Raw genomic sequence first — 26821 nt, 5'->3', positions numbered from 1 at the left:
TTGACAACAGGAATCACATAGAAGTTTGAATAAATTGTAGTATTGTAATGATGATTACCGTTTATAGAATGGCAAGTGTATGTCAGAGGAAGTGTTTCTGAATGAGACAGTAATTATACCTGGATGTTAGAATCGAAGGACTGATTGTTTTATTAATAGACAGGTTAGAGACAGCTCATTGTCACTTTGACCCTTGAGTTCACAATTTACACGACCTCTGTCATGTTAAGTATTGATGTTGCCAATGGACCACCATCCTTGTACATTGTTACATATTATAGTGTGGAGAGGTGAGGTCACCAATACGGTATTCTGGTCTAGACGAATACTAATTACCCCACAGATCTCAGACACCGGTCACACTTATTGGTCACACTAATCCAACTAATTGATGGGTGTATTTACAAAGAACAGAATTGACATTTCATCATCGGTCACTATCTTGTGTTAAATGGGGAAACACCAGGTTAAATATTAACTTTCCTTACTAACACATCTGGCCACTGAAGAGCTTTGTTTCAGGATTTGACGAAGCCTGCTGGAAGGATATAGAGTGGGTGGTGGTGGTAAGTGAGGACAATTTCAGGATATGACAGTCTGATGGAAGGATATAGAGTGGGTGGTGGTGGTAAGTGGGGACATTTTCAGGATATGACAGTCTGATGGAAGGATATAGAGTAGGTGGTGGTGGTAAGTGGGGACATTTTCAGGATATGACAGTCTGATGGAAGGATATAGAGTGGGTGGTGGTGGTAAGTGAGGACAATTTCAGGATATGACAGTCTGATGGAAGGATATAGAGTGGGTGGTGGTGGTAAGTGGGGACATTTTCAGGATATGACAGTCTGATGGAAGGATATAGAGTGGGTGGTGGTGGTAAGTGGAGACATTTTCAGGATATGACAGTCTGATGGAAGGATATAGAGAGGGTGATGGTGGTAAGTGGAGACATTTTCAGGATATGACAGTCTGATGGAAGGATATAGAGTGGGTGGTGGTGGTAAGTGGAGACATTTTCAGGATATGACAGTCTGATGGAAGGATATAGAGAGGGTGATGGTAAATGTGGACAATATCAGGATATGACAGTCTGATGGAAGGATATAGAGTGGGTGGTGGTGGTAAGTGGAGACATTTTCAGGATATGACAGTCTGATGGAAGGATATAGAGTGGGTGGTGGTGGTAAGTGAGGACAATTTCAGGATATGACAGTCTGATGGGAGGATATAGAGTGGGTGGTGGTGGTAAGTGAGGACAATTTCAGGATATGACAGTCTGATGGAAGGATATAGAGTGGGTGGTGGTGGTAAGGGAGGACAATTTCAGGATATGACAGTCTAATGGAAGGATATAGAGTGGTGGTGGTGGTAAGTGAGGACAATTCCAGGATATGACAGTCTGATGGAAGGATATAGAGTGGGTGGTGGTGGTAAGTGGGGACAATTTCAGGATATGACAGTCTGATGGAAGGATATAGAGTGGGTGGGGGTGGTTAGTGGGGACATTTTCAGGATATGACAGTCTGATGGAAGGATATAGAGTGGGTGGTGGTAAGTGGGGACAATTTCAGGATATGACAGTCTGATGGAAGGATATAGAGTGGGTGGTGGTAAATGTGGACAATTTCAGGATATGACAGTCTGATGGAAGGATATAGAGTGGGTGGTGGTGGTAAGTGGAGACAATTTCAGGATATGACAGTCTGATGGAAGGATATAGAGTGGGTGGTGGTGGTAAATGTGGACAATTTCAGGATATGACAGTCTGATGGAAGGATATAGAGTGGGTGGTGGTGGTAAGTGGGGACAATTTCAGGATATGACAGTCTGATGGAAGGATATAGAGTGGGTGGTGGTAAGTGGGGACAATTTCAGGATATGACAGTCTGATGGAAGGATATAGAGTGGGTGGTGGTAAATGTGGACAATTTCTGGATATGACAGTCTGATGGAAGGATATAGAGTGGGTGGTGGTGGTAAGCGGGGACAATTTAAGGATATGACAGTCTGATGGAAGGATATAGAGTGGGTGGTGGTGGTGGTAAGTGGGGACAATTTCAGGATATGACAGTCTGATGGAAGGATATAGAGTGGGTGGTGGTGGTGGTGGTGGTAAGGGGGGAAAATTTCAGGATATGACAGTCTAATGGAAGGATATAGAGTGGTGGTGGTGGTAAGGGGGGACAATTTCAGGATATGACAGTCTGATGGAAGGATATAGAGTGGTGGTGGTGGTAAGGGGGGACAATTTCAGGATATGACAGTCTGATGGAAGGATATAGAGTGGTGGTGGTGGTAAGGGAGGACATTTTCAGGATATGACAGTCTGATGGAAGGATATAGAGTGGTGGTGGTGGAAAGGGGGGACAATTTCAGGATATGACAGTCTGATGGAAGGATATAGAGTGGTGGTGGTGGTAAGGGGGGACAATTTCAGGATATGACAGTCTGATGGAAGGATATAGAGTGGGTGGTGGTGGTGGTGGTAAGGGGGGACAATTTCAGGATATGACAGTCTAATGGAAGGATATAGAGTGGTGGTGTTGGTAAGGGAGGACAATTTCAGGATATGACAGTCTGATGGAAGGATATAGAGTGGTGGTGGTGGTGGTGGTAAGGGAGGACAATTTCAGGATATGACAGTCTGATGGAAGGATATAGAGTGGGTGGTGGTGGTAAGTGGGGACAATTTCAGGATATGACAGTCTGATGGAAGGATATAGAGTGGTGGTGGTGGTAAGGGAGGACATTTTCAGGATATGACAGTCTGATGGAAGGATATAGAGTGGTGGTGGTGGTAAGGGGGGATTTCAGGATATGACAGTCTGATGGAAGGATATAGAGTGGGTGGTGGTGGTGGTGGTAAGGGGGGACAATTTCAGGATATGACAGTCTAATGGAAGGATATAGAGTGGTGGTGGTGGTAAGGGAGGACAATTTCAGGATATGACAGTCTGATGGAAGGATATAGAGTGGTGGTGGTGGTAAGGGAGGACAATTTCAGGATATGACAGTCTGATGGAAGGATATAGAGTGGTGGTGGTGGTAAGGGAGGACATTTTCAGGATATGACAGTCTGATGGAAGGATATAGAGTGGTGGTGGTGGTAAGGGGGGACAATTTCAGGATATGACAGTCTGATGGAAGGATATAGAGTGGTGGTGGTGGTAAGGGGGGACAATTTCAGGATATGACAGTCTGATGGAAGGATATAGAGTATAGAGGTGGTGGTGGTGGTGGTAAGGGGGGACAATTTCAGGATATGACAGTCTAATGGAAGGATATAGAGTGGTGGTGTTGGTAAGGGAGGACAATTTCAGGATATGACAGTCTGATGGAAGGATATAGAGTGGTGGTGGTGGTGGTAAGGGAGGACAAAATCAGGATATGACAGTCTGATGGAAGGATATAGAGTGGGTGGTGGTGGTAAGTGGGGACAATTTCAGGATATGACAGTCTGATGAAAGGATATAGAGTGGTGGTGGTGGTAAGGGAGGACATTTTCAGGATATGACAGTCTGATGGAAGGATATAGAGTGGTGGTGGTGGTAAGGGGGGACAATTTCAGGATATGACAGTCTGATGGAAGGATATAGAGTGGGTGGTGGTGGTGGTGGTAAGGGGGGACAATTTCAGGATATGACAGTCTAATGGAAGGATATAGAGTGGTGGTGTTGGTAAGGGAGGACAATTTCAGGATATGACAGTCTGATGGAAGGATATAGAGTGGTGGTGGTGGTAAGGGAGGACAATTTCAGGATATGACAGTCTGATGGAAGGATATAGAGTGGGTGGTGGTGGTAAGTGGGGACAATTTCAGGATATGACAGTCTGATGGAAGGATATAGAGTGGGTGGTGGTAAATGTGGACAATTTCAGGATATGGCAGTCTGATGGAAGGATATAGAGTGGGTGGTGGTGGTAAGTGGGGACAATTTCAGGATATGACAGTCTGATGGAAGGATATATAAGTATAGGCTTGGAAAGAAGTGGTGACCAAAAGACAGAGTAAGGTAGGCTATCAAGAAACCATGAGGATGACAGTAAAGATTGGTCATGTAGAACAAAAAGCTATAGGAAGTAAATTATGGAAGGCCCAGTCGTATACTTGCCAATTAAAATTGTAAGAAGAATGTTGTTGAGTTCCTATATGTCTCTCGGTAGAAATAAATGCCCTAGCCACAAGATAAATCGTTGAAAATCATGTTGAGATTTGATGATCTCTGTATGTGTTATAGGCACATAATTGTTTCGGTCGACAGTGATACATATACACTTTGTCATGTATATGTATGTAGAGTTTTGTATGATGTGGCGAGTCTCGCTCTGTACCCATACTTTTCCGTAATACTCTAATCCTTCAGTACTGATAAAATAGATATAATCTCTGATGAATTCCTTAGATATGGCAGAAATAATTTTTCTCCCATTCCTGTCAATCAAGTGTTCCTACTGGTGGGTTAACAAGAGGCCTACCTTTTTATTTATATATAAACCTAATGTCATTGTTCTCTCCTACCATCTCGATATAGCTACAGCAGATGAAGAAACAAGATTTGTCTTCATGTATCCGAACACTAAAAATGATATATCCCGCTAAATCTGGAGCCAGTTACAGCGTACAAGTGATTCAGACTCTACATTTCAGTTATATAAAGACAAGTTCTAAAGTTATAAAAAAAACCATCATCACCATTATGTAGACATTCTTAGCAATTTTTTATGTTGGAAATGAAAAAATGTGCATTACAAAAGATTTTATTAAGTTATTTTCATGTTATGTCCTCTTTAGTTAGAGGGTATACTGGTCATGTGATATCCACTTTAGTTAGAGGGTATTCTGGTCGGTCATGTAATATCCACTTTAGTTAGAGGGTATACTGGTCATGTGATATCCTCTTTAGTTAGAGGGTATACTGGTCATGTGATATCCACTTTAGAGGGTATACTGGTCATGTGATGTCCTCTTTAGAGGGTATACTGGTCATGTGATATCCTCTCTAGAGGGTATACTGGTCATGTGATATCCTCTTTAGTTAGAGGGTATACTGGCCATGTGTTATCCTCTTTAGAGGGTATACTTGTCATGTGATATCCACTTTAGTTAGAGGGTATTCTGGTCATGTAATATCCTCTTTAGTTAGAGGATATACTGGTCATGTGATATCCTCTTTAGAGGGTATACTGGTCATGTGATGTCCTCTTTAGTTAGAGGGTATACTGGTCATGTGTTATCCTCTTTAGAGGGTATACTGGTCATGTGATGTCCTCTTAAGAGGGTATACTGGTCATATGATGTCCTCTTTAGTTAGAGGATATACTGCTCATGTGATATCCTCTTTAGAGGGTATACTGGTCATGTGATATCCTCTTTTGTTAGAGGGTATACTGGTCATATGATGTTCTCTTTAGTTAGAGGGTATACTGGTCATGTGTTATCCTCTTTAGAGGGTATACTGGTCATGTGATGTCCTCTTAAGAGGGTATACTGGTCATATGATGTCCTCTTTAGTTAGAGGATATACTGCTCATGTGATATCCTCTTTAGAGGGTATACTGGTCATGTGATATCCTCTTTAGTTAGAGGGTATACTGGTCATATGATGTTCTCTTTAGTTAGAGGGTATACTGGTCATGTGATATCCTCTTTAGAGGGTATACTGGTCATGTGATATCCTGTTTAGTTAGAGGGTATACTGGTCATGAGTTATCCTCTTTAGAGGGTATACTGGTCATGTGATATCCTCTTTAGAGGGTATACTGGTCATTTGATATCCTCTTTAGAGGGTATACTGGTCATGTGATGTCCTCTTTAGAGGGTATACTGGTCATGTGATATCCTCTTTAGTTAGAGGGTGTACTCTTCATGTGATGTCTCCTTTAGTCAGAGGGTATGTTGGTCATGTGATGTCCTCATTTGTAAGAGGATATACCGGTCATGTGATATCCTCTTTAGAGGGTATGCTGGTCATGTGATATCTTCTTTAGTTAGAGGGTATGTTGGTCATGTGATGTCCTGATTTGTAAGAGGGTATACTGGTCATGTGATGTCCCCATTTGTAAGAGGGTATGTTGGTCATGTGATGTCCTGATTTGTAAGAGGGTATACTGGTCATGTGATATCCTCTTTAGAGGGTACACTGGTCATGTGATGTCCTCATTTGTAAGAGGGTATACTGGTCATGTGATGTCCTCATTTGTAAGAGGGTATACTGGTCATGTGATGTCCTCATTTGTAAGAGGGTATACTGGTCATGTGATGTCCTCATTTGTAAGAGGGTATACTGGTCATGTGATGTCCTCATTTGTAAGAGGGTATACTGGTCATGTGATGTCCTCATTTGTAAGAGGGTATGCTGGTCATGTGATGTCCTCATTTGTAAGAGGGTATGCTGGTCATGTGATATCCTCATTTGTAAGAGGGTATACTGGTCATGTGATGTCCTCATTTGTAAGAGGGTATACTGGTCATGTGATGTCCTCATTTGTAAGAGGGTATACTGGTCATGTGATGTCCTCATTTGTAAGAGGGTATACTGGTCATGTGATGTCCTCATTTGTAAGAGGGTATACTGGTCATGTGATGTCCTCATTTGTAAGAGGGTATGCTGGTCATGTGATGTCCTCATTTGTAAGAGGGTATACTGGTCATGTGATATCCTCATTTATAAGAGGGTATACTGGTCATGTGATATCCTCATTTGTAAGAGGGTATGCTTGTCATGTGATGTCTTCATTAGTTTAAGATTATGCTGGTCATGTAGTTCCCTATTTTCCTTACAAATACCATTGATGAAAGAAACAACCTGATATTTAGCTTCCAAAAGAAGATTAAAGTATTTGATCAGTTGTATTACAATGAGATACATGATATTCTTATCTTTTTCTCTGAATTACAATGATGAGATGGCTGGGGATTTGTCTAGGTATGAATTGATCTGATGCCATGGAAATTTTATCTTTACAAAGAATCATCGAGGTCTGCATAGGAAGTCCTTGATAAGGCTAATATGATTTACAGATTAACTTGAAAAACTTTGTTTTTAACGGAGCTGTAAAATGAAGAATGAATATGCGTGTTAAAGCAGCTTATGTAGAGAATATTGTTTGTCATGGTTATGTAATGTAATAATCTTCTGCAAGGTAATTCATATTTATAATTTATTCTTGATTAAATGAAACAAAGATCTTTCTTTAATAGACTTCTTCCTAAGGGAATTATAATTCAGCTCTGCAAGCTGAAAAAAAAATTATCTGTGTACTGCAGTTTCACCTGAAGGTGTCCTTTATACAAATGTATTTTCTAGCTTTAACAGAAGGTGTGCTCTCTATAAATGTATTTTCTAGCTTCACCTGAAGGTGTCCTATCTATAAATGTATTTTCTAGCTTTAACTGAAGGTGTCCTATCTAAAAATGTATTTTCTAGCTTTAACTGAAAGTGTCCTATCTATAAATGTATTTTCTAGTGTCCTATCTATAAATGTATTTTCTAGCTTTAACTGAAAGTGTCCTCTCTATAAATGTATTTTCTAGCTTTAACAGAAGGTGTCCTATCTATAAATGTATTTTCTAGCTTCACCTGAAGGTGTCCTATCTATAAATGTATTTTCTAGCTTTAACAGAAGGTGTCTTATCTACAAATGTATTTTCTAGCTTTAACAGAAGGTGTCCTATCTATAAATGTATTTTCTAGCTTTAACAGAAGGTGTCCTATCTATAAATGTATTTTCTAGCTTTAACTGAAAGTGTCCTATCTATAAATGTATTTTCTAGCTTTAACAGAAGGTGTCCTATCTATAAATGTATTTTCTAGCTTTAACAGAAGGTGTCCTATCTATAAAGGTATTTTCTAGCTTTAACAGAAGGTGTCCTATCTATAAATGTATTTTCTAGTGTCCTATCTATAAATGTATTTTCTAGCTTTAACAGAAGGTGTCCTATCTATAAATGTATTTTCTAGCTTCACCTGAAGGTGTCCTATCTATAAATGTATTTTCTAGCTTTAACAGAAGGTGTCCTATCTATAAAGGTATTTTCTAGCTTCACCTGAAGGTGTCCTATCTATAAATGTATTTTCTAGCTTTAACAGAAGGTGTCCTATCTATAAATGTATTTTCTAGCTTTAACAGAAGGTGTCCTATCTATAAATGTATTTTCTAGCTTTAACAGAAGGTGTCCTATCTATAAATGTATTTTCTTTAACAGCTTTATAAATGTATTTTCTGCTTTAACCTGAAAGTATCTATAAATGTATTTTCTAGCTTTAACAGAAGGTGTCCTATCTTTAAATGTATTTTCTAGCTTTAACTGGAGATGTCATATGTGTTAAATAATCAGGATTTGAAAAAAAAACTAGTAAGACTTGGTAGTTGTTTTGTAGAACAGGAACTCTAACAGGATTTGACCCAGGAACACTCTACTTATAGTCTCTATAACACACCACACATAAAGTGCTACCATATGATTCTCATTGAGTTCTGAATGTGGAGTTTTTTATCCATTTTGTTTCCATTATAATTTTGTAAATTTTATAGAATGTGCAGACGGCGTTGTCTAATCCATCATGTTCAGGTCTACAGATATATTGTGTCACACGGCATGTTGTAAATGTTCCGCTGGTGGAACTGCTGGTAAAAAAAACTGTTTAGTCTTATTCATACTGATCCTGCTGCACCAGAAAGGTTTGACGAGGGAAGTGGTCCTTGTCGACTGCTCAGATTCTCATATGTTTTCTTTAAATTTCACGTTGATTTGCCTTAATATTGGCACTACATCCTGCTATCTAATTTTAATATGTCATTTTAAATATGACATGCACAGCAGGAGTTTACAGAATTCCAATATTAATGCAAGAATTCTGTGGTGGTTTTTATGACCCTTCCTGATAAGAATTTCAACAAGGAAAGGTCAGCCACAAGGTGGAAGCCCTTTTCTTTGTCAGAAAGGATTAAGTTAAGCATGGTTTATATTATCTTCTTATGAACTTCAAAGAATGGCTATTTTTCTGTGCTGAATTGTGTGGGTTTTTTACTGTTTTATAACAGATTCCTGCGCCTCCTCCTCAGGATGTTAATGGTTGGCTATTTAGCAAGGGCTGACATATTGTACCGTTGCCATGGTCACCCTTTATGTATAAAATGTGTGAGATTTGTTGTGATCTTTTTTCTTAGTTTTTCCTTTCTTTTTTGTCATGCATTTCCCATTGTCATGATTTGTAATACAGACATGTTTTTATGACTGTCAAAAGTTTTTACAAAATAATGTCCTGTCATTGACAAGTTGGCACTCAAGGTCAGGACATTTAACGGAAATGTTTGTCACTGTTCCACTTTGGGCCTTTCACTTCCATAATCAGGGAAACTTTGTTATAAATATAATGTTACACTCTTCAATGTACATAATATTTCTTAATGTAAATGGGGAAAAAAAGACTTCAGTATATTTTACTCTTAAGACTTTGACAAACAATGAATGATAATTTTACCAATGAATTATATCCAAGGACAACTAATAATAGGCGGAGTGCTTTTAATGGTTTAGAAACTTCAATTAATAAAGAAACATTTTTTTAATATCAGTATCCAAAGTTACTTAAGTCCTGAAAATTTCACTTCCTAAGCAACTATTACCTTTATAAGGCTGCCTTAGTTTGAATGACTAATGGTTTTCACCATTACTTATGATACATTGACACTTGATGAACATAGACTCTACCCTGAACAAAATGAATTAGGGCAATGTCCGACCACTCTGATCTAATTGGCTGATGGATACCAGGAAATCAGATCACATGATTTGAAAGACAAATAAATTTGTTCAATACAACACTACGTACCATCTCCACCTGTTTTTTTAAAGCTTGTCTGTACACATACTTACAGGTTACAATAAAATATATATCTGCTTGCCAGATTACACAGGGTCATTTGACAGACCTGTATGTAGTAGTTCAGTATAAAGTCAAAAGTCCCGTTTATACAGGTTTTCAGATTACACAGGGACATTTGACAGACCTGTGTGTAATGATTTAGTATTTAGTCCAAAGTCCAGTTTACACAGGTTTTCAGATAACACATGGTCATTTGACAGACCTGTATCCATTTTAAACAGGTTTCCAGATAACAGGGCAAATTTATAGACCTGTATGTAGTGGTTCAGTATAGTCAAAAGTCCAGTTTATACAGGTTTTCAGATTACACAGGGCCACTTTATAGACAGGTATCCAGTTTATAGAGAACGGACCTGTATATAGTGGTTCATTATGTAGTTACAAGTCCAGTTCGTGCAGGTTTCCAGATTACACAGGGACATTTGACAGACCTGTATATAGTTGTTCAGTATTTAATCAAAAGTCCAGTTTATACAGATTTCCAGAATATGTAGTGGTTCATTTTGTAGTGATTTTTTAAACTAGAACCATGGTAAATATCTGACGAATGGGATAGTTTAGATTCCCAGATAATACAGAAATTCTGGTTCATACAAATTTGCTAATATTGCAGAAATTCTAGTCATGACAAGTTTCCGGATATTAATGTGATAGGAGATTAGGAACAAGAAAAAGTTTCTGGTCTATGCAAGAATCTAAATGATTCAGAAATTGTGGTCTGTACAAGTTTTGGAATAATATAGATGTTCTTGTTAATAAAAGTCTTGTTTATACAAATTACAAAATAATACAGAAATTCTGGTTTATTTTGGTTCATTTCAGTATTATGTAAGTTTTAGAATTGCACATTACAGACACTAGGAAGCATACTGTTGTTTATAAAAACATCTGTGAAATCACGATTTTGCCTCTCTAAGTGGAGAACATAATTGTCAAATTAAATGAAATACATCTCAGGTAATGTACAAACACTATAATCTAAGAGTTTTTGCAGAGAGTATATAAAATGATTTTGAAATAGAGAGCATCATGTCTGAGTTATATTAATGTATTACACAGTGGTAAAACCTATTAAAGAACAATGTTGGAATGTGCTATATAGATTTAGATCTTTATTTCAGTTACTCACCGAGAATTAATGAAATAATGAATTAATGGATGGGAAATATTTATATAAATGGATGTTAAGGCGAGCAGCCAGTGTCTTTAATCAGTATTAAATTGTTTGCCTGTTAATGTCGTAAACCCTGGTATGTAGATGGCCTCCTTCATTGTACTTAAGCTAGTAGGGAATCCAAAAAAAAAAGCCTCTCGAACTCCTGAGGATCTCAAAGCACTGCCAGGACAGCCGGAGGGGCAAGCTGCAGATCAAAGTTGGCGAAATGTAGAATGATTACTTATAAGAAGATGAGGGTTCAATTCTGCCAGTAATATCATAACTGTGACTGTACAGGTTAATATCAATGCAATGTCTCTCCGAAGAAAACTCATCTGTAGATCTTCTCGGGAACTGACGAAGGTCTGATGCATAATTAATGTAGAATAATTGATGATAACACAATGAGTTTATCTGATTAACTTAATACAGACAAGTAAGAATGGGATTTGTTAATACCCTGAAGAGTTGATTGCCGACTCTCAGAAGGAACATAGAAGACCCCTTGATAGTATTAACAATCCAAGTTAGATATTAGCACCCCGTAGTAACACTGTAGTGTGAGGGTGGAGAAGGGGCCCCATTAATATGTTTGGTACCAGATCCTATGGTAACACTGTAGTGTGAGGGTGGAGAAGGGACCCCATTAATATGTTTGATATCAGATCCCATGGAAACAGTGTAGTATGAGGGTGGAGAAGGGGCCCCATTAATATGTTTGATATCAGATCCTATGGTAACACTGTAGTGTGAGGGTGGAGAAGGGGCCCCTTTAATATGTTTGATATCAGATCCCATGATAACACTGTAGTATGAGGGTGGAGAAGGGGCCCCATTAATATGTTTGGTACCAGATCCTATGGTAACACTGTAGTGTGAGGGTGGAGAAGGGGCCCCATTAATATGTTTGGTAAGGAATCCAATAGTAACACTGTATTGTGAGGGTGGAGAAGGGGCCCCATTAATATGTTTGGTAGGGAATCCAATGGTAACTCTGTAGTGGGAGGAAGGAAAAGGGGCCCCAGTAACATGGAGGATGTCAGGTCCCATGGTCACTAGTGTAAGGATGGAGAAAGGCCCCAGTAACATGGAGGATGTCAGGTCCCATGGTCACAAGTGTAAGGATGGAGAAAGGCCCCAGTAACATGGAGGATGTCAGGTCACATGGTCACAAGTGTAAGGATGGAGAAAGGCCTCAGTAACATGGAGGATGTCAGGTCACATGGTCACTAGTGTAAGGATGGAGAAAGGCCCCAGTAACATGGAGGATGTCAGGTCACATGGTCACTAGTGTAAGGATGGAGAAAGGCCCCAGTAACATAAAGGATGTCAGGTCACATGGTCACTATTGTAAGGATGGAGAAAGGCCTCAGTAACACGGAGGATGTCAGGTCCCATGGTCACTAGTGTAAGGATGGAGAAAGGCCTCAGTAACATGGAGGATGTCAGGTCCCATGGTCACAAGTGTAAGGATGGAGAAAGGCCCCAGTAACATAAAGGATATCAGGTCACATGGTCACTAGTTTAAGGATGGAGAAAGGCCCCAGTAACATGGAGGATGTCTGGTCCCATAGTCCCTAGTGTAAGGCTGGAGAAAGGCCCCAGTAACATAAAGGATATCAGGTCACATGGTCACTAGTTTAAGGATGGAGAAAGGCCCCAGTAACATGGAGGATGTCAGGTCACATGGTCACTAGTGTAAGGATGGAGAAAGGCCCCAGTAACATAAAGGATATCAGGTCACATGGTCACTAGTGTAAGGATGGAGAAAGGCCCCAGTAACATAAAGGATGTCAGGTCACATGGTCACTAGTGTAAGGCTGGAGAAAGGCCTCAGTAGCATGGAGGATGTCTGGTCCCATGGTCCCTAGTGTAAGGCTGGAGAAAGGCCCCAGTAAAATGGAGGATATCGGGTCCCATGGTCACTAGTGTAAGGGTGGAGAAAGCCTCAGTAACATGGAGGATGTCAGTTTGGAAAATTTTGATTTTCCACCCTGTTATTGTCATTATAGGAGAAGAGGACGAAGGGTGAGGTGAAGGGAATGTAGGGTGTGTGTCAGTAATTAGACAAGGCATGAAATAAATCAAACTGGGAGCCATCATCAACTCTCCAGTGTTTGACCAATCTTGAGACAGTCTGACCATTCACTGACCAACCATTAGAAGTTCAGACATAGCTCCTGGAACCCGTGGCATTTATAGCGTGTTATTATAAATGAATGCATTTGTCATTAAAGAGAAAGGGATTATGTTTTCCTTGGTCTTGGCCCAATATTGTTTCCTAATTTACAGATATAGGGGATGCTGTTCTCAAACATATAGCGTTTGTGCTTTCTTGTCCCATAAGGTCTTCATTAATTTTCTTAATCACTCACAGCAGGGATAAATTTTATTGTTAAATAAATTAAATTGAATGCGGGCACAGTGTGTGAGTTGATTAATTTGTCACTACACTTTTTTATTAATTAATGTTAATTCCTTTAGATGTGAAAAAATGTCACTGTAATTAGACAATCCAGTTTTAAATGCATCGTCTAATTTATTTCTGTTAGTATTAAGCAACTGGTTTCATTTTCGCATCAGAATCCCGGAGAATGTGTCATCTTTGTATCACAACCCAGTGTTGCTTCTGCTGATTAAATTAAAATGGCCTCTTAAAATTTCATTTATTTAGTCATTGTGAATTTCATAAGAAGTGCGATTATTGATTGATCAGGAGAATTAATGTAGAATACCTTTTTAAGTTACTGTAAAACATAGTGATACACAGTTATCATATTTGGTGTCTGCAGTAGAGCAAGGGAGAAAAGCCTTATAGATATAATGGAAAGATCAATAGATATATATAAACACTATACCTTAGAAAATCACTGTATTTCATCAGTACTTAGACTTGTTATTATCAGTAAGAGCAGATAGAAAACAAATTTCAATACTTTGTCTAAATAATGTAATACAACGTCCATTTTTTTCCCGGTATAATTTCAGGTTATGTAATTCTTCAAGGGAAATTTGCATATTAAGATAGGTATGAAGTAAGTAAATCAGATATAAGGTGATCTGGTCTGTCAGTGAGACAGGTGTAAGGTGTTACTGTCAGGTATATTCTGATCTGTCAGTGAGACAGGTGTAAGGTGTTACTGTCAGGTATATTGTGACTCCTCAGTGAGACAGGTGTAAGGTGTTACTGTCAGGTATAATCTGATCTGTCAGTGAGACAGGTGTAAGGTGTTAATGTCAGGTATAATCTGATCTGTCAGTGAGACAGGTGTAAGGTGTTACTGTCAGGTATAGTCTGATCTGTCAGTGAGACAGGTGTAAGGTGTTACTGTCAGGTATAGTCTGATCTGTCAGTGAGACAGGTGTAAGGTGTTACTGTCAGGTATATTCTGATCTGTCAGTGAGACAGGTGTTAGGTGTTACTGTCAGGTATATTCTGATCTGTCTGTGAGACAGGTGTAAGGTGTTAATGTCAGGTATAGTCTGATCTGTCAGTGAGACAGGTGTTAGGTGTTACTGTCAGGTATATTCTGATCTGTCAGTGAGACAGGTGTAAGGTGTTACTGTCAGGTATATTCTGGTCTGTCAGTGAGACAGGTGTAAGGTGTTAATGTCAGGTATAATCTGATCTGTCAGTGAGACAGGTGTAAGGTGTTACTGTCAGGTATAGTCTGATCTGTCAGTGAGACAGGTGTAAGGTGTTACTGTCAGGTATAGACTGGTCAGTCAGTGAGACAGGTGTAAGGTGTTACTGTCAGGTATATTCTGATCTGTCAGTGAGACAGGTGTAAGGTGTTACTGTCAGGTATATTCTGATCTGTCAGTGAGACAGGTGTTAGGTGTTACTGTCAGGTATATTCTGATCTGTCTGTGAGACAGGTGTAAGGTGTTAATGTCAGGTATAGTCTGATCTGTCAGTGAGACAGGTGTTAGGTGTTACTGTCAGGTATATTCTGATCTGTCAGTGAGACAGGTGTAAGGTGTTACTGTCAGGTATATTGTGACTCCTCAGTGAGACAGGTGTTAGGTGTTACTGTCAGGTATATTCTGATCTGTCAGTGAGACAGGTGTAAGGTGTTACTGTCAGGTATATTCTGATCTGTCAGTGAGACAGGTGTAAGGTGTTACTGTCAGGTATATTCTGATCTGTCAGTGAGACAGGTGTTAGGTGTTACTGTCAGGTATAGTCTGATCTGTCTGTGAGACAGGTGTAAGGTGTTAATGTCAGGTATAGTCTGATCTGTCAGTGAGACAGGTGTTAGGTGTTACTGTCAGGTATATTCTGATCTGTCAGTGAGACAGGTGTAAGGTGTTACTGTCAGGTATATTGTGACTCCTCAGTGAGACAGGTGTTAGGTGTTACTGTCAGGTATATGGTGACTCCTCAGTGAGACAGGTGTAAGGTGTTACTGTCAGGTAGAGTCTGATCTGTCAGTGAGTCAGGTGTTAGGTGTTACTGTCAGGTATACTGTGACTCCTCAGTGAGACCGGTGTAAAGTGTAACTGTCAGGTATAGTCTGATCTGTCAGTGAGACAGGTGTAAAGTGTTACTGTCAGGTATAGACTGGTCAGTCAGTGAGACAGGTGTAAGGTGTTACTGTCAGGTATATTCTGATCTGTCAGTGAGACAGGTGTTAGGTGTTACTGTCAGGTATAGACTGGTCAGTCAGTGAGACAGGTGTAAGGTGTTACTGTCAGGTATATTCTGATCTGTCAGTGAGACAGGTGTCTGTCAGGTATATTCTGATCTGTCAGTGAGACAGGTGTTAGGTGTTACTGTCAGGTATATTGTGACTCCTCAGTGAGACAGGTGTAAGGTGTTACTGTCAGGTATAGTCTGATCTGTCAGTGAGACAGGTGTAAGGTGTTACTGTCAGGTGATCTGTCAGTGAGACAGGTGTAAGGTGTTACTGTCAGGTATATTCTGATCTGTCTGTGAGACAGGTGTAAGGTGTTACTGTCAGGTATAGACTGGTCAGTCAGTGAGACAGGTGTAAGGTGTTACTGTCAGGTATAGTCTGATCTGTCAGTGAGACAGGTGTAAGGTGTTACTGTCAGGTATAGTCTGATCTGTCAGTGAGACAGGTGTAAGGTGTTACTGTCAGGTATATTGTGACTCCTCAGTGAGACAGGTGTAAGGTATTACTGTCAGGTATATTCTGATCTGTCAGTGAGACAGGTGTAAGGTGTTACTGTCAGGTATATTGTGACTCCTCAGTGAGACAGGTGTAAGGTATTACTGTCAGGTATATTCTGATCTGTCAGTGAGACAGGTGTAAGGTGTTACTGTCAGGTAGAGTCTGATCTGTCAGTGAGACAGGTGTAAGGTGTTACTGTCAGGTATATTGTGACTCCTCAGTGAGACAGGTGTAAGGTATTACTGTCAGGTATATTCTGGTCTGTCAGTGAGACAGGTGTAAGGTGTTACTGTCAGGCATAGACTGGTCAGACAGTGAGACAGGTGTAAGGTGTTACTGTCAGGTATAATCTGATCTGTCAGTGAGACAGGTGTAAGGTGTTAATGTCAGGTATAATCTGATCTGTCAGTGAGACAGGTGTAAGGTGTTACTGTCAGGTATATTGTGACTCCTCAGTGAGACAGGAGAAAGGTGTTACTGTCAGGTATATTGTGACTCCTCAGTGAGACAGGTGTAAGGTGTTACTGTCAGGTATATTGTGACTCCTCAGTGAGACAGGTGTAAAGTGTTACTGTCAGCCGGTTAATATTTCAGAACACACTTTGTACATTTATGAAGGACATCAAAATGTATTATCAGGTAAAACATATAAATGTCAAGGTCATAATGTACTGCTATGCATTCAGGTTAAGGTCAAGGTCATAATATACTGCCATATATTTTCAAAACTTCATTCCTAATTTCCATATCAATAACGGCATGTAGTTAGACTTAAATGAAGAAAAAAATATTTAAGAAGAAAAGAGTACATTTTGATTTTGAATTTGTTGTAGCTTTCTATTTCATCTGAATTGTTTAGATCTAATTTTACAGTTATAGACATCACAAACAGCATCGATACATCATGACTTAGAAGTGCTTTTAACCCATACAGATGTGGTATGTTTTAAATCAGAATAGGTTGTGATTGCCAGTGTGGTATATAGCAAATAATGTAATTACAGTAGGCATCTCTGGCTTCTTATGTATGTTCTTCAAAATTGTCGCTGTTTTTACAAAACCCGCCCTCAAAAATTCACTTAGTAGAATATGATGAGCTAGTGGTGATGGGGTGGCTGGTGGAACGTGGAGAGCTCTGTAATCGCTGTATCTGTCTCGGCCCCCTCTCAATATCCACAAAAATTTAATTAGAAATAGGGTAAGACTGCAGAGAAAAAAATGGACAGTTTTGTATAGTGATTTTGTTACAGCAGAGATTGTCAGCATCCCAACCCATGTGTGAGGATCAGCTGGTACCAGGGGGGGTGACAATTTAACACTAAGTTCTGGTTGAACAAATCCGTATTTGATACAAGCTCTGATAAGAACCATGATGTCTTGGCTATGGCAAGCTCCACCTTATCTTCAGATTCAATCTTACTTTACAACAGGAAGTATAAGACAGATATATTTGTATGGTTTCCTTTTAATTTACATTTGTCATACATTATTCAATTCTCAATTTTAATGGCTTTACCCACATGCAGGAGAAGAAATCTTTGAAATGATTGTCAATATTAGAATTGCTGAGGGGTTTATAGTTAGGAGGGGAAGGGCCGTCTAATACTTCTGTAGTTCTCTTCACAGCTGATAAGATAGATTCTTCTGTCCCAATGAAATGTGTTCCACTATCCCAATGAATTGTGTTCCTCTATCCCATTGAATTGTGTTCCTCTATCCCTATGAAATATGTTCCTCTATCCCAAAGAAATATGTTCACTATGTGTGTTACACTATCTATGAAATGTGTTCCTCTATCCCATTGAATTGTGTTCCTCTATCCCTATGAAATATGTTCCTCTATCCCAAAGAAATATGTTCCTCTGTCCCTATGAAATGTGTTACACTATCCCAAAGAAATATGTTCCTCTATCACATTGAATTGTGTTCCACTATCCCTCTGAAATGTGTTCCTCTATCCCATTGAATTGTGTTCCTCTATCCCAAAGAAATATGTTCCTCTATCCCTATGAAATGTGTTCCTCTATCCCTATGAAATGTGTTACTCTATCCCTATGAAATGTGTTACTCTATCCCTATGAAATGTGTTACACTATCACTATGAAATGTGTTACACTATCACTATGAAATGTGTTACACTATCACTATGAAATGTGTTACACTATCACTATGAAATGTGTTACTCTATCACTATGAAATGTGTTACACTATCACTATGAAATGTGTTACACTATCACTATGAAATGTGTTACACTATCACTATGAAATGTGTTACTCTATCACTATGAAATGTGTTACTCTATCCCTATGAAATGTGTTACTCTATCCCTATGAAATGTGTTACTCTATCACTATGAAATGTGTTACTCTATCACTATGAAATGTGTTACTCTATCACTATGAAATGTGTTACTCTATCACTATGAAATGTGTTACACTATCCCTATGAAATGTGTTACTCTATCACTATGAAATGTGTTACACTATCCCTATGAAATGTGTTACTCTATCACTATGAAATGTGTTACACTATCACTATGAAATGTGTTACTCTATACCAATGAATTTTATTCCTCTTATCATTATGAAAGATATTCTACTATGTATCTACTATGTATTCTTATTTCCAGAGCAAAAGTGTCCCACTGCATGTCTGCATGTAATATCAAGAGAACATGACCCATGTTAGGACATTTACATGTTCATAAGAGCTGACTAAATGTGTAATCTTTATCATTTTTCTCTATGCTAAAGACCCGCTTTCTTCCTAATGGATCTCCTGACACCACCTCAGTTTTGGCCTCGGCTTTAAGAATCTGTTTAAGGAAGAAAGCTTTGGGTCCTGTCTCCATGCCATGATCTACCGAGGTCATTAAAATGGTACCTAATGCTTTCAGCTTTTCTCTTAGCATTGAATGGGATTCAGTAGAACTGTCTATGTATGATGGTGCCACTGACAGATATTCTTATAGTACTATCACACTGAATTGTCATAGTATGAACACAGTGGTATGCCACCTAACCTGGTCACATTGTATTGCCAACTGGATTACAGTTCTACTGAATCCCATTCAATGCTAAGAGAAAAGTCATCTGTACATGTGAGATATGAACTCAATAAGTAATTTGACTGACAAGATCTTGGGGAATTTCCTTTGTTTTAATGCCATTCAGAAGATCTTGAAATAAAACTTTAGAATTGTAGTTATGTATGTAATTGACCTCATAATTGACCCTTTAATGATGTTAAGGACAGGCAGTGTGGTGTTGTGAAATGATTTCCTGCTGGTGGAATGTTAAGCTTTCAATGACAGGGTCTACAATGTGACTGAAAGCTTGCTGATCTTTCTCTGACCTTCAGACGATAGCCACACTAAAAATGTCAACATGGCATATTTTCAATGTCTAATAAACTGTCTAGAAAAAGTATTTAAAATATCAACTTTTCTTCATTAAAATATATCAGGTTTGTTCTGTAAATCTGACAGACAACTTACAGTAGGGGTTCAAGGTCAAAGGAGTTGGGAATTTGTGGATGTTATGAATTTTTCCAATGTATATATGAGATAGATAGATAACTAAATAGATTTAAGATAGTATGTTGTTACTTAAAAGTTGTAAAAGCTTCAGTAAGTCCACTCACTGCAATAACACAAATGATGAAATAAATTAATTTTGTCTGAGGAAATACTTAGGAGATTTGATGAATTGGTTTAAAGGGCTGAGATGGTGAGAAAAACATAAACAACGTAATATAAGAGAGATAAACTTCTTTATACTGTTACCAGTTTAAGTGTGGACGGGGCTGAAAAACATCTAGAATTCTTCAAAGAAATTTATCATATACCCTTGTATTGTCATGTGAGATATAATTCTAGATGGCTTATATTTGACCTCAGACATCCAGTGATTGAGTGTAACTCTCCTCTCTAGTCTCCATGTTGTCTCCTCCCCAAAGTCTCCATAGCCTTAAACTATTCAAGGGAGGTAATTTATGTTGTAAAACAGTCCTATAAAACAGGAAGTGATGAGATTGTTGGGACAGTCAGTGATATTGACTATGAGATGGTTGCCATTGTTACAGGTCTGACAGACATTTGATATGATGTACTATTGTTTAGATATGTTTTCTTCCCCTTACTTGATTCAAACATGTACAGTCTCTTAACACACATTTTCTGGAGTTAAGATAGGATTTATTGGGGAGAAAAATGCCTATTCTGAAAAGTCATTTATTTGTGGCAAAAAATAATGTTTTTAGGTCAAACTTTTTGTTGTCTGACAACTGATTTATAACCATTGAGAAGGCAGTTTTGGTGACTCTCAATGTGTTGTTTCTGAGGGGCTTGATTTTTGTATTAATTTGTTTGAAATTTCTCTTTCTTTTCTACTTGTATAGCATGAAGTCATGTTTTTCTGAATGGCATTTTCATTGGATACTTTAAAAACACACATAATTTTCACATCTACGTAATTTGTACAGGTACTTTTTAGAGTTGAAAATACTGGAAACATTATTTGTGCAACCGAAAATTCGTCAAAAAGTCTCTGTAAGCTTAGAAATTGATCTCAGAATATTCAGCTAACATGTCTGGCCAACTGTTTAAATAGTCTGAAACTTGAAATATTCACTTCAAAAATTGTATTATCTCATCATTCTGTCTGTAAACAATTTTTGTTATTGCTATTTCTTGATAAGTACTTGATGGATCTTTCTCAAATTTCATATGAAGGTTCCCGTTGGTCCCTAGTTGTGCCCCTTTGATTTTTGGACTGATCAGAAAAACAAAAATGGTTGACAGGTAGCCATCTTGGATTTTCAGTAAAGTTTGTTATTGTTATTTCTTGAGAAGAACTCGATGACTCCCTCTCAAATTTCATGTGTAGGTTTCCCTTAATCTCTAGTTGTGCCCATTTAATTTTGGGACTGATCAGAAAAACAAAATGGCTGAAAGACGGCCTTCTTGGATTTTTAATTGAATGATTTTTATAGCTATTTTTTTGAGAATTACAGCATACATCTTTCTCAAATTTCATGTGTATGCTTTCCTTGATCCCTAGTTGTGCCTGTTTGATTTTGGTACTGATCAGAAAAAACAAAATGACCCACAAATGACCATCTTGGATTTTGACTTTGCAAGTTTGTTACCACTATTTATTGAGAACTACTCTTTAGATCTTTCTCAAATTTCTTGCATAGGTTCCTTTAGGTCCCTAGTTGTACCTGATTGAATTTGGGATTGATCAAAAATTTTTTAATTCTTAATTAATGCCATTTCACTAGAGCCTCATAAAGGATCTAGTAAGATATACCAGTAGAAGTAATTACAATTTAACCATATTATCATAACGATCAATTCTACACCATATCTTATGAAAGTGATCATAGGTCAAGGTTAAAGGGCCAAAGGTCACATCTGAGAACTTTAGCAAATGCATGGAAGAGGACATTTATATCTTACAGATGTTACCTGGTTTACTGCAGATTTCAATACATTGTAATTGTTAGTTGTGACATTGTTGGCGGTCAGATTATGTCTGTTCCTGAATAAGTGTCCAGCAGTCCAAGTGTTGCTGTTAGAGTAGTGACCTATAACAGGTAAAATTAGACCTTGTTTACTTGTGTTGAGTACTAGCAACCATCTTAAGTACTGGTTGATGTCTTCCATGAGATCCTCCAGAATGTCTTTAGTGTTGATTTGCAATCCATGAAAATGATGGTATATAGAGAGACCACTTATTCTTGATAGATGGTCTCCTGTCAGAAGATGACTTGGTTACCTGGAGGTCTCTTAATTTCCAGGCTGTTTCTGTGTTTCTTCTTTATGTTGTTGTAAATATGATACTGTTTTCTGTGTCATAGAGAAGTTTGTTTCTTATTTATTGTTACAAACAAAAAACTTGCTGGACGTTAAGAAGAAATGACTCACTTCATTTACTGATTTACATTGGAGCTGCTTTTTCTGATACTTGTAGAATATTTTAATTTGTCTTTGATACAAGATATTTCTGCATTAATGATCAAACTTAGTCTGCTGGGGACAATAAAGACGGGGATAAGGAACGGTACATCGTCTGACAATCCGCAGTTTTGTTGGAGGTCATCCTTTATCTGGGATCTGATGATGTTATTTTAGATAATACAGTATCTACCCATCATTGTTGTATATGACCGTAATCATCAGCCTGTCTGCTGTGGTCACTTGCTCTTTGTCACGACTCAATGGAACACGCTACATAGCAAACCTTACAATTGACCAGGTCGTTTTCAGTTAGACTAGCGTCTTCAATCGACATGATCCATGTATCATTATTAACATTATCAATGGAAGTTTAACAAATATTTATTCTGCATTGAATAGATGTTTGGTCAATATTTCAAAAAATGAAAAAAATTAAAAAGGAAGCATTGACAATTAGGGAAAATGGAAACATTTTAATGATATCTATTGAAATGTATAGCTCTCAAGATTTCATTACTTACGGAGGATAAAAAAAATTCATATATGCAGAAAATGGAATAATTAAACAAACAATTTTACTGAAAAATATTATAAAGATTGTAAAGTCTTCCTAGAAAATAAGATTACAAAAACATCAAAATGAAATTGAACAAAGTATATTAAACACCAGAAAATTTAAACACAGGTTTTATGATAATGCAAAATAGAAAAGACGACCTCAAACATCATAATTTTGTAAAGATTTTTTTTTAAAGGTTACTACGGTTATTAAGCTATTTTTAAAGATTACTATGGTTATTTATATATACTAGGAAGTGTAGGAATAAAGAAGGAAAGAAGAGTATATTAAAGTTTTAGCAAATTAATGCCTTTCAGTTTGTGTTATTTAAACATCAATGATAAAAACTTCAAGAATCAGTGTCTGTCTGGATTAGAAATAAAGTTTTATAAAGAACCCTGTTGGGAGATCGAAAGTTAAACAATTTTGTCAGTAGGTGTTTTAGATGGGGGCCTTTTTTATTGGGAGTACCAATAATTTCCTGTGGGTAAATGGTGATACAGATTAACGAGGAACAGTGTGGTGATGAGACTCCTCTGGAGGTTTTACCTATCCATGTGTCTCCTGCTAATTGTAACAAATGTTTACAGATACTATCAATTGGTCAGACATTGGCCCGTACTAGTCAGACACTCTCACACAATATCTAATCAAAATTGTAGTTAGCTAGTTTGTGGACTGGCTGCTCAAATTGTCTCTGATAGGTTGGGGACTACTGTAGCAAGCTTCCTCATCTTGTATGTATACATGTCTGTCTGCCCAACAAAACTTTTCATTTTTATTAATAGACCCCTTGAAAAATGGCATAGGCTGTTTGGTATGAGTTTGTAATTATTTCTGTTATCACCGTGTATTTTATTGGCAGAGCAAAGGAAATAGCGATTCTAATAGTCAATTTGACATAGAGTCGGTACCATCGACTGCCTTTTTATTACACACGGATCTTGTCCTAAAACTTTGTGTGGTATTTGCTGTAATTATATTTTTTCCATCATTCTGATTGCATTCATCTCTCCAACTACATACAAAAATATAAAAGATAGAAAAAGTCATAAATATTTTAGCCAGAACACAGATAATGTGTACTTTGAAAGGTGCCAAACATGGTCCGTGGAGACAAAATGTGGATTTTATCAAAAAAAGGCTTTTTATGTTTGATATAGCTTGGTGATTGGAAATCTAATACAGTGTTAATCAGACTATCATCGTTTGTGTTGTATAATTCCACAAATTATCAACTATAACCGATATATAGATATGAAAGCAGCCATTTCATGTCTGGTGATTACGAAGTTTAACCTCGATATAATTCCATATATGCGTTATTGTTGTCGTGATTTATTTTTGTCTCCTCCTGCAGAAGTGGCAATGAGGTCTTACATATCTGTTGGCGTCAGCACTGGCAAAGTCGCCAAATATGGTATATGCAAATAGATTGATTATAAGGCATACCATTCATGTGAGGACATAAATCTGAAATATTGGAAAAGCATGCTTTGATCTAGTGTTTCTTTTCAAATCATAAGATTTTTTATTTTTAGAATTAAAATTGGCAAGAATACCTTCAAAATGTTCAGGTTGACTTGATAATTTTTACACTTCTCCAATTAATGAAATAATTTGATATGTAAAACACATTTTTCATGCATTTGTCAATGTTAGTATTATCATTTCATACATTTTTCAGAATTAATCATTTTTATATCAACATCAAGAATTTGTGTTAAACTCATTTTCTCACAAATATTTTCTCACGAAGTACTTCAGTAATCAAACTGAGGTTATAACAGTAGATAGAGGGATGTTCAACACAGACAATTAAATAAAACATGGATTAGATATGGGAAAAGCATGTAATATGGTGGATTTTGAAATTTACAAGAATTTCTGTAATTTTTTATTTCTAGTTTCATACTCACCATTATTCATATAAAATAGGTTTGAAATAATTTCAATCAGGTTCTTTTATTTATTTTTTTTATAGTTTAGAATTTGAATACAGTAATATCAGAACATTGTAGTTGAGAAAGCAACAGACAATTCTCCAGAATAGGATCCAGTTTAACCAAATTCTTGTTCTTAATTTATCATTTTTTATTCAGGTAAAAAAAAAAAAAAAATTCTAATAAATAAAATTAACCAGTGCCAATTTAAAAATTCACATGTGAAAGCGAAGATGTTGAAACCTCCCAAAAAGTTGTTGCTGTAAGTACAGTGGACCAAAGGGAGAGTACAGAGAGATATGGTGTGGTGATTACACTGCCCTTTTTTTATCACCCCAGTATACGGTTCCCCCTCATTCCTGATATACAGCCATATGCTGTTTAAATATTTGTAAATGATCTTTTGTTGATTTTCCTCTGTAATTTGTGATTGTAATTGCCCTGGTGTCAGTGCCAATCAGAAGTCAGAATTCCTCACACATTTCTGGCCGTTGATTAATGGCTAGGCGAAAATGAAACTGAATGTATGGTCATATATCGGCTTTCCTCCATCCATCACCTGTATTATACTGGCTAATATGCTATGTCTATCAATGGGTCACACTTTTTCCAGCTCTGTTTTATACTCTATCTTTCAACATCAACATTGGCTTATTTTTCATTTGCCATAAATCCAGGTGTTTTCTCGATATATAATCATTTAATTAGATAGTTTTAACATATGGAAAAATGAATTGATGTTTCCGTTAGAATAGTTTTGGAATAATAAATAATTCTTGCAGGCAAATGAAGTATCAGGACAAGTGCTTGTAAAACAAGCCTTATAATAAGTGTATATATCTGTGACTTGATCATGTATACACATGTTTTTTCTCTTATTAATGAAAAAAAAAAAATATTCAGCTATTATTTATTTGTTAATTGAATGGGTTTAGCAACTGTTATTATGGCATTTTAGACTTAAATCTGTGGAGCTTGTATTGTTAATGTCATGTTTCACCTCCAATGCAAAAGAGTTCATCATTGTGTTTAGGAGTGGTACATAGGCTAAGCTAATTAAATGAGGTCACATTGGTAAGGAACACATGATTCATTCAGGAAAATACATAACACTGCAGGTATTCCCATTGGTAAAAAGAAGTATTTCAAAGGGAGATAACTCTTAATGAAAGTCACTGCAAAGGGTCTATAATTTGACACCCAAAGAAACACAATACATGGTTTATGTTGGATTATTGAGTATTTTTTGTATTAGATAATTTAATGGATTATACTGAGATGTTGAAAAAGAAAAGTATTAGGCTAGTCAGGATGTCAGAATAATTAATTTTACCATAACCATAACCATGGAATTTTCAAATTTCACTCAGTTGGCTGAAAGTCTTTTTATGGAAAATTGTGTATTTCTTTTAATTCTGGTTATTTTCATGAATGGCTCTGTTTGAACTTTCAGGACTATGTACGATGTGGTGTTTCAAGTCTGTCCAGCAATGACATCCTCCTTACAGGTAAGATATCTCCCCATTTTAAATATCCCCCCTCACGGGTAATATATCTCCCCATTTAAAATATCTTCCTCACAAGTAAAAACATCTTCTCAGGCAATTTATCCTCCACAAAGGTAAGATATCTCCCCAATTAAAATATCTTACACACTGGTAAATTATCTTTCCAGTTAAAATATCCTCTTTACAGGTAAAATTTCTCCTCGGGTAAATTATCTTCTCAGGTAAATTATCCTCCACTAAGGTAAAATATCCTCCTCACATGTAAAACACTTTCTCCAGTTGAAATGTCCTCCCAGGTAAAATATTCTTCCAACAGGTAAATATCCCCCTCACTGGTGAAACACTTTCTCCAGTTGAAATGTCGTCCCAGGTAAAATATTCTTCCAACAGGTAAATATCCTCCTCACTGGTGAAACACTTTCTCCAGTTAAAATGTCCTCCCAGGTAAAATATTCTTCCAACAGGTAAATATCCTCCTCACTGGTGAAACACTTTCTCCAGTTGAAATGTCGTCCCAGGTAAAATATTCTTCCAACAGGTAAATATCCTCCTCACTGGTGAAACACTTTCTCCAGTTGAAATGTCCTCCCAGGTAAAATATTCTTCCAACAGGTAAATATCCTCCTCACTGGTGAAACACTTTCTCCAGTTGAAATGTCGTCCC

At 37.5% G+C, this 26821-nt stretch overlaps 1 protein-coding gene across 1 annotated transcript in view; it reads left to right on the top strand.

The window, feature by feature from the left end:
* Window positions 1-26821, top strand: part of LOC132545871 (U3 small nucleolar RNA-associated protein 15 homolog) — a 117476-nt gene that overhangs the window by 16963 nt on the left and 73692 nt on the right. Inside the window, exon 5 of the mRNA XM_060209543.1 lies at window positions 26103-26157. Within this exon, the coding sequence (XP_060065526.1) occupies window positions 26103-26157 (55 nt within the window). The remainder of the gene's footprint in view (window positions 1-26102; window positions 26158-26821) is intronic.

Source organism: Ylistrum balloti, unplaced genomic scaffold, assembly GCF_031769215.1.
Source record: "Ylistrum balloti isolate Yb309-2 unplaced genomic scaffold, AGI_CSIRO_Ybal_v1 Utg369860, whole genome shotgun sequence".
NCBI lineage: Eukaryota > Metazoa > Mollusca > Bivalvia > Pectinida > Pectinidae > Ylistrum > Ylistrum balloti.
The sequence above is the reverse complement of the archived record's forward strand: the minus strand, read 5'-3'. Positions and strand labels throughout refer to the sequence as shown.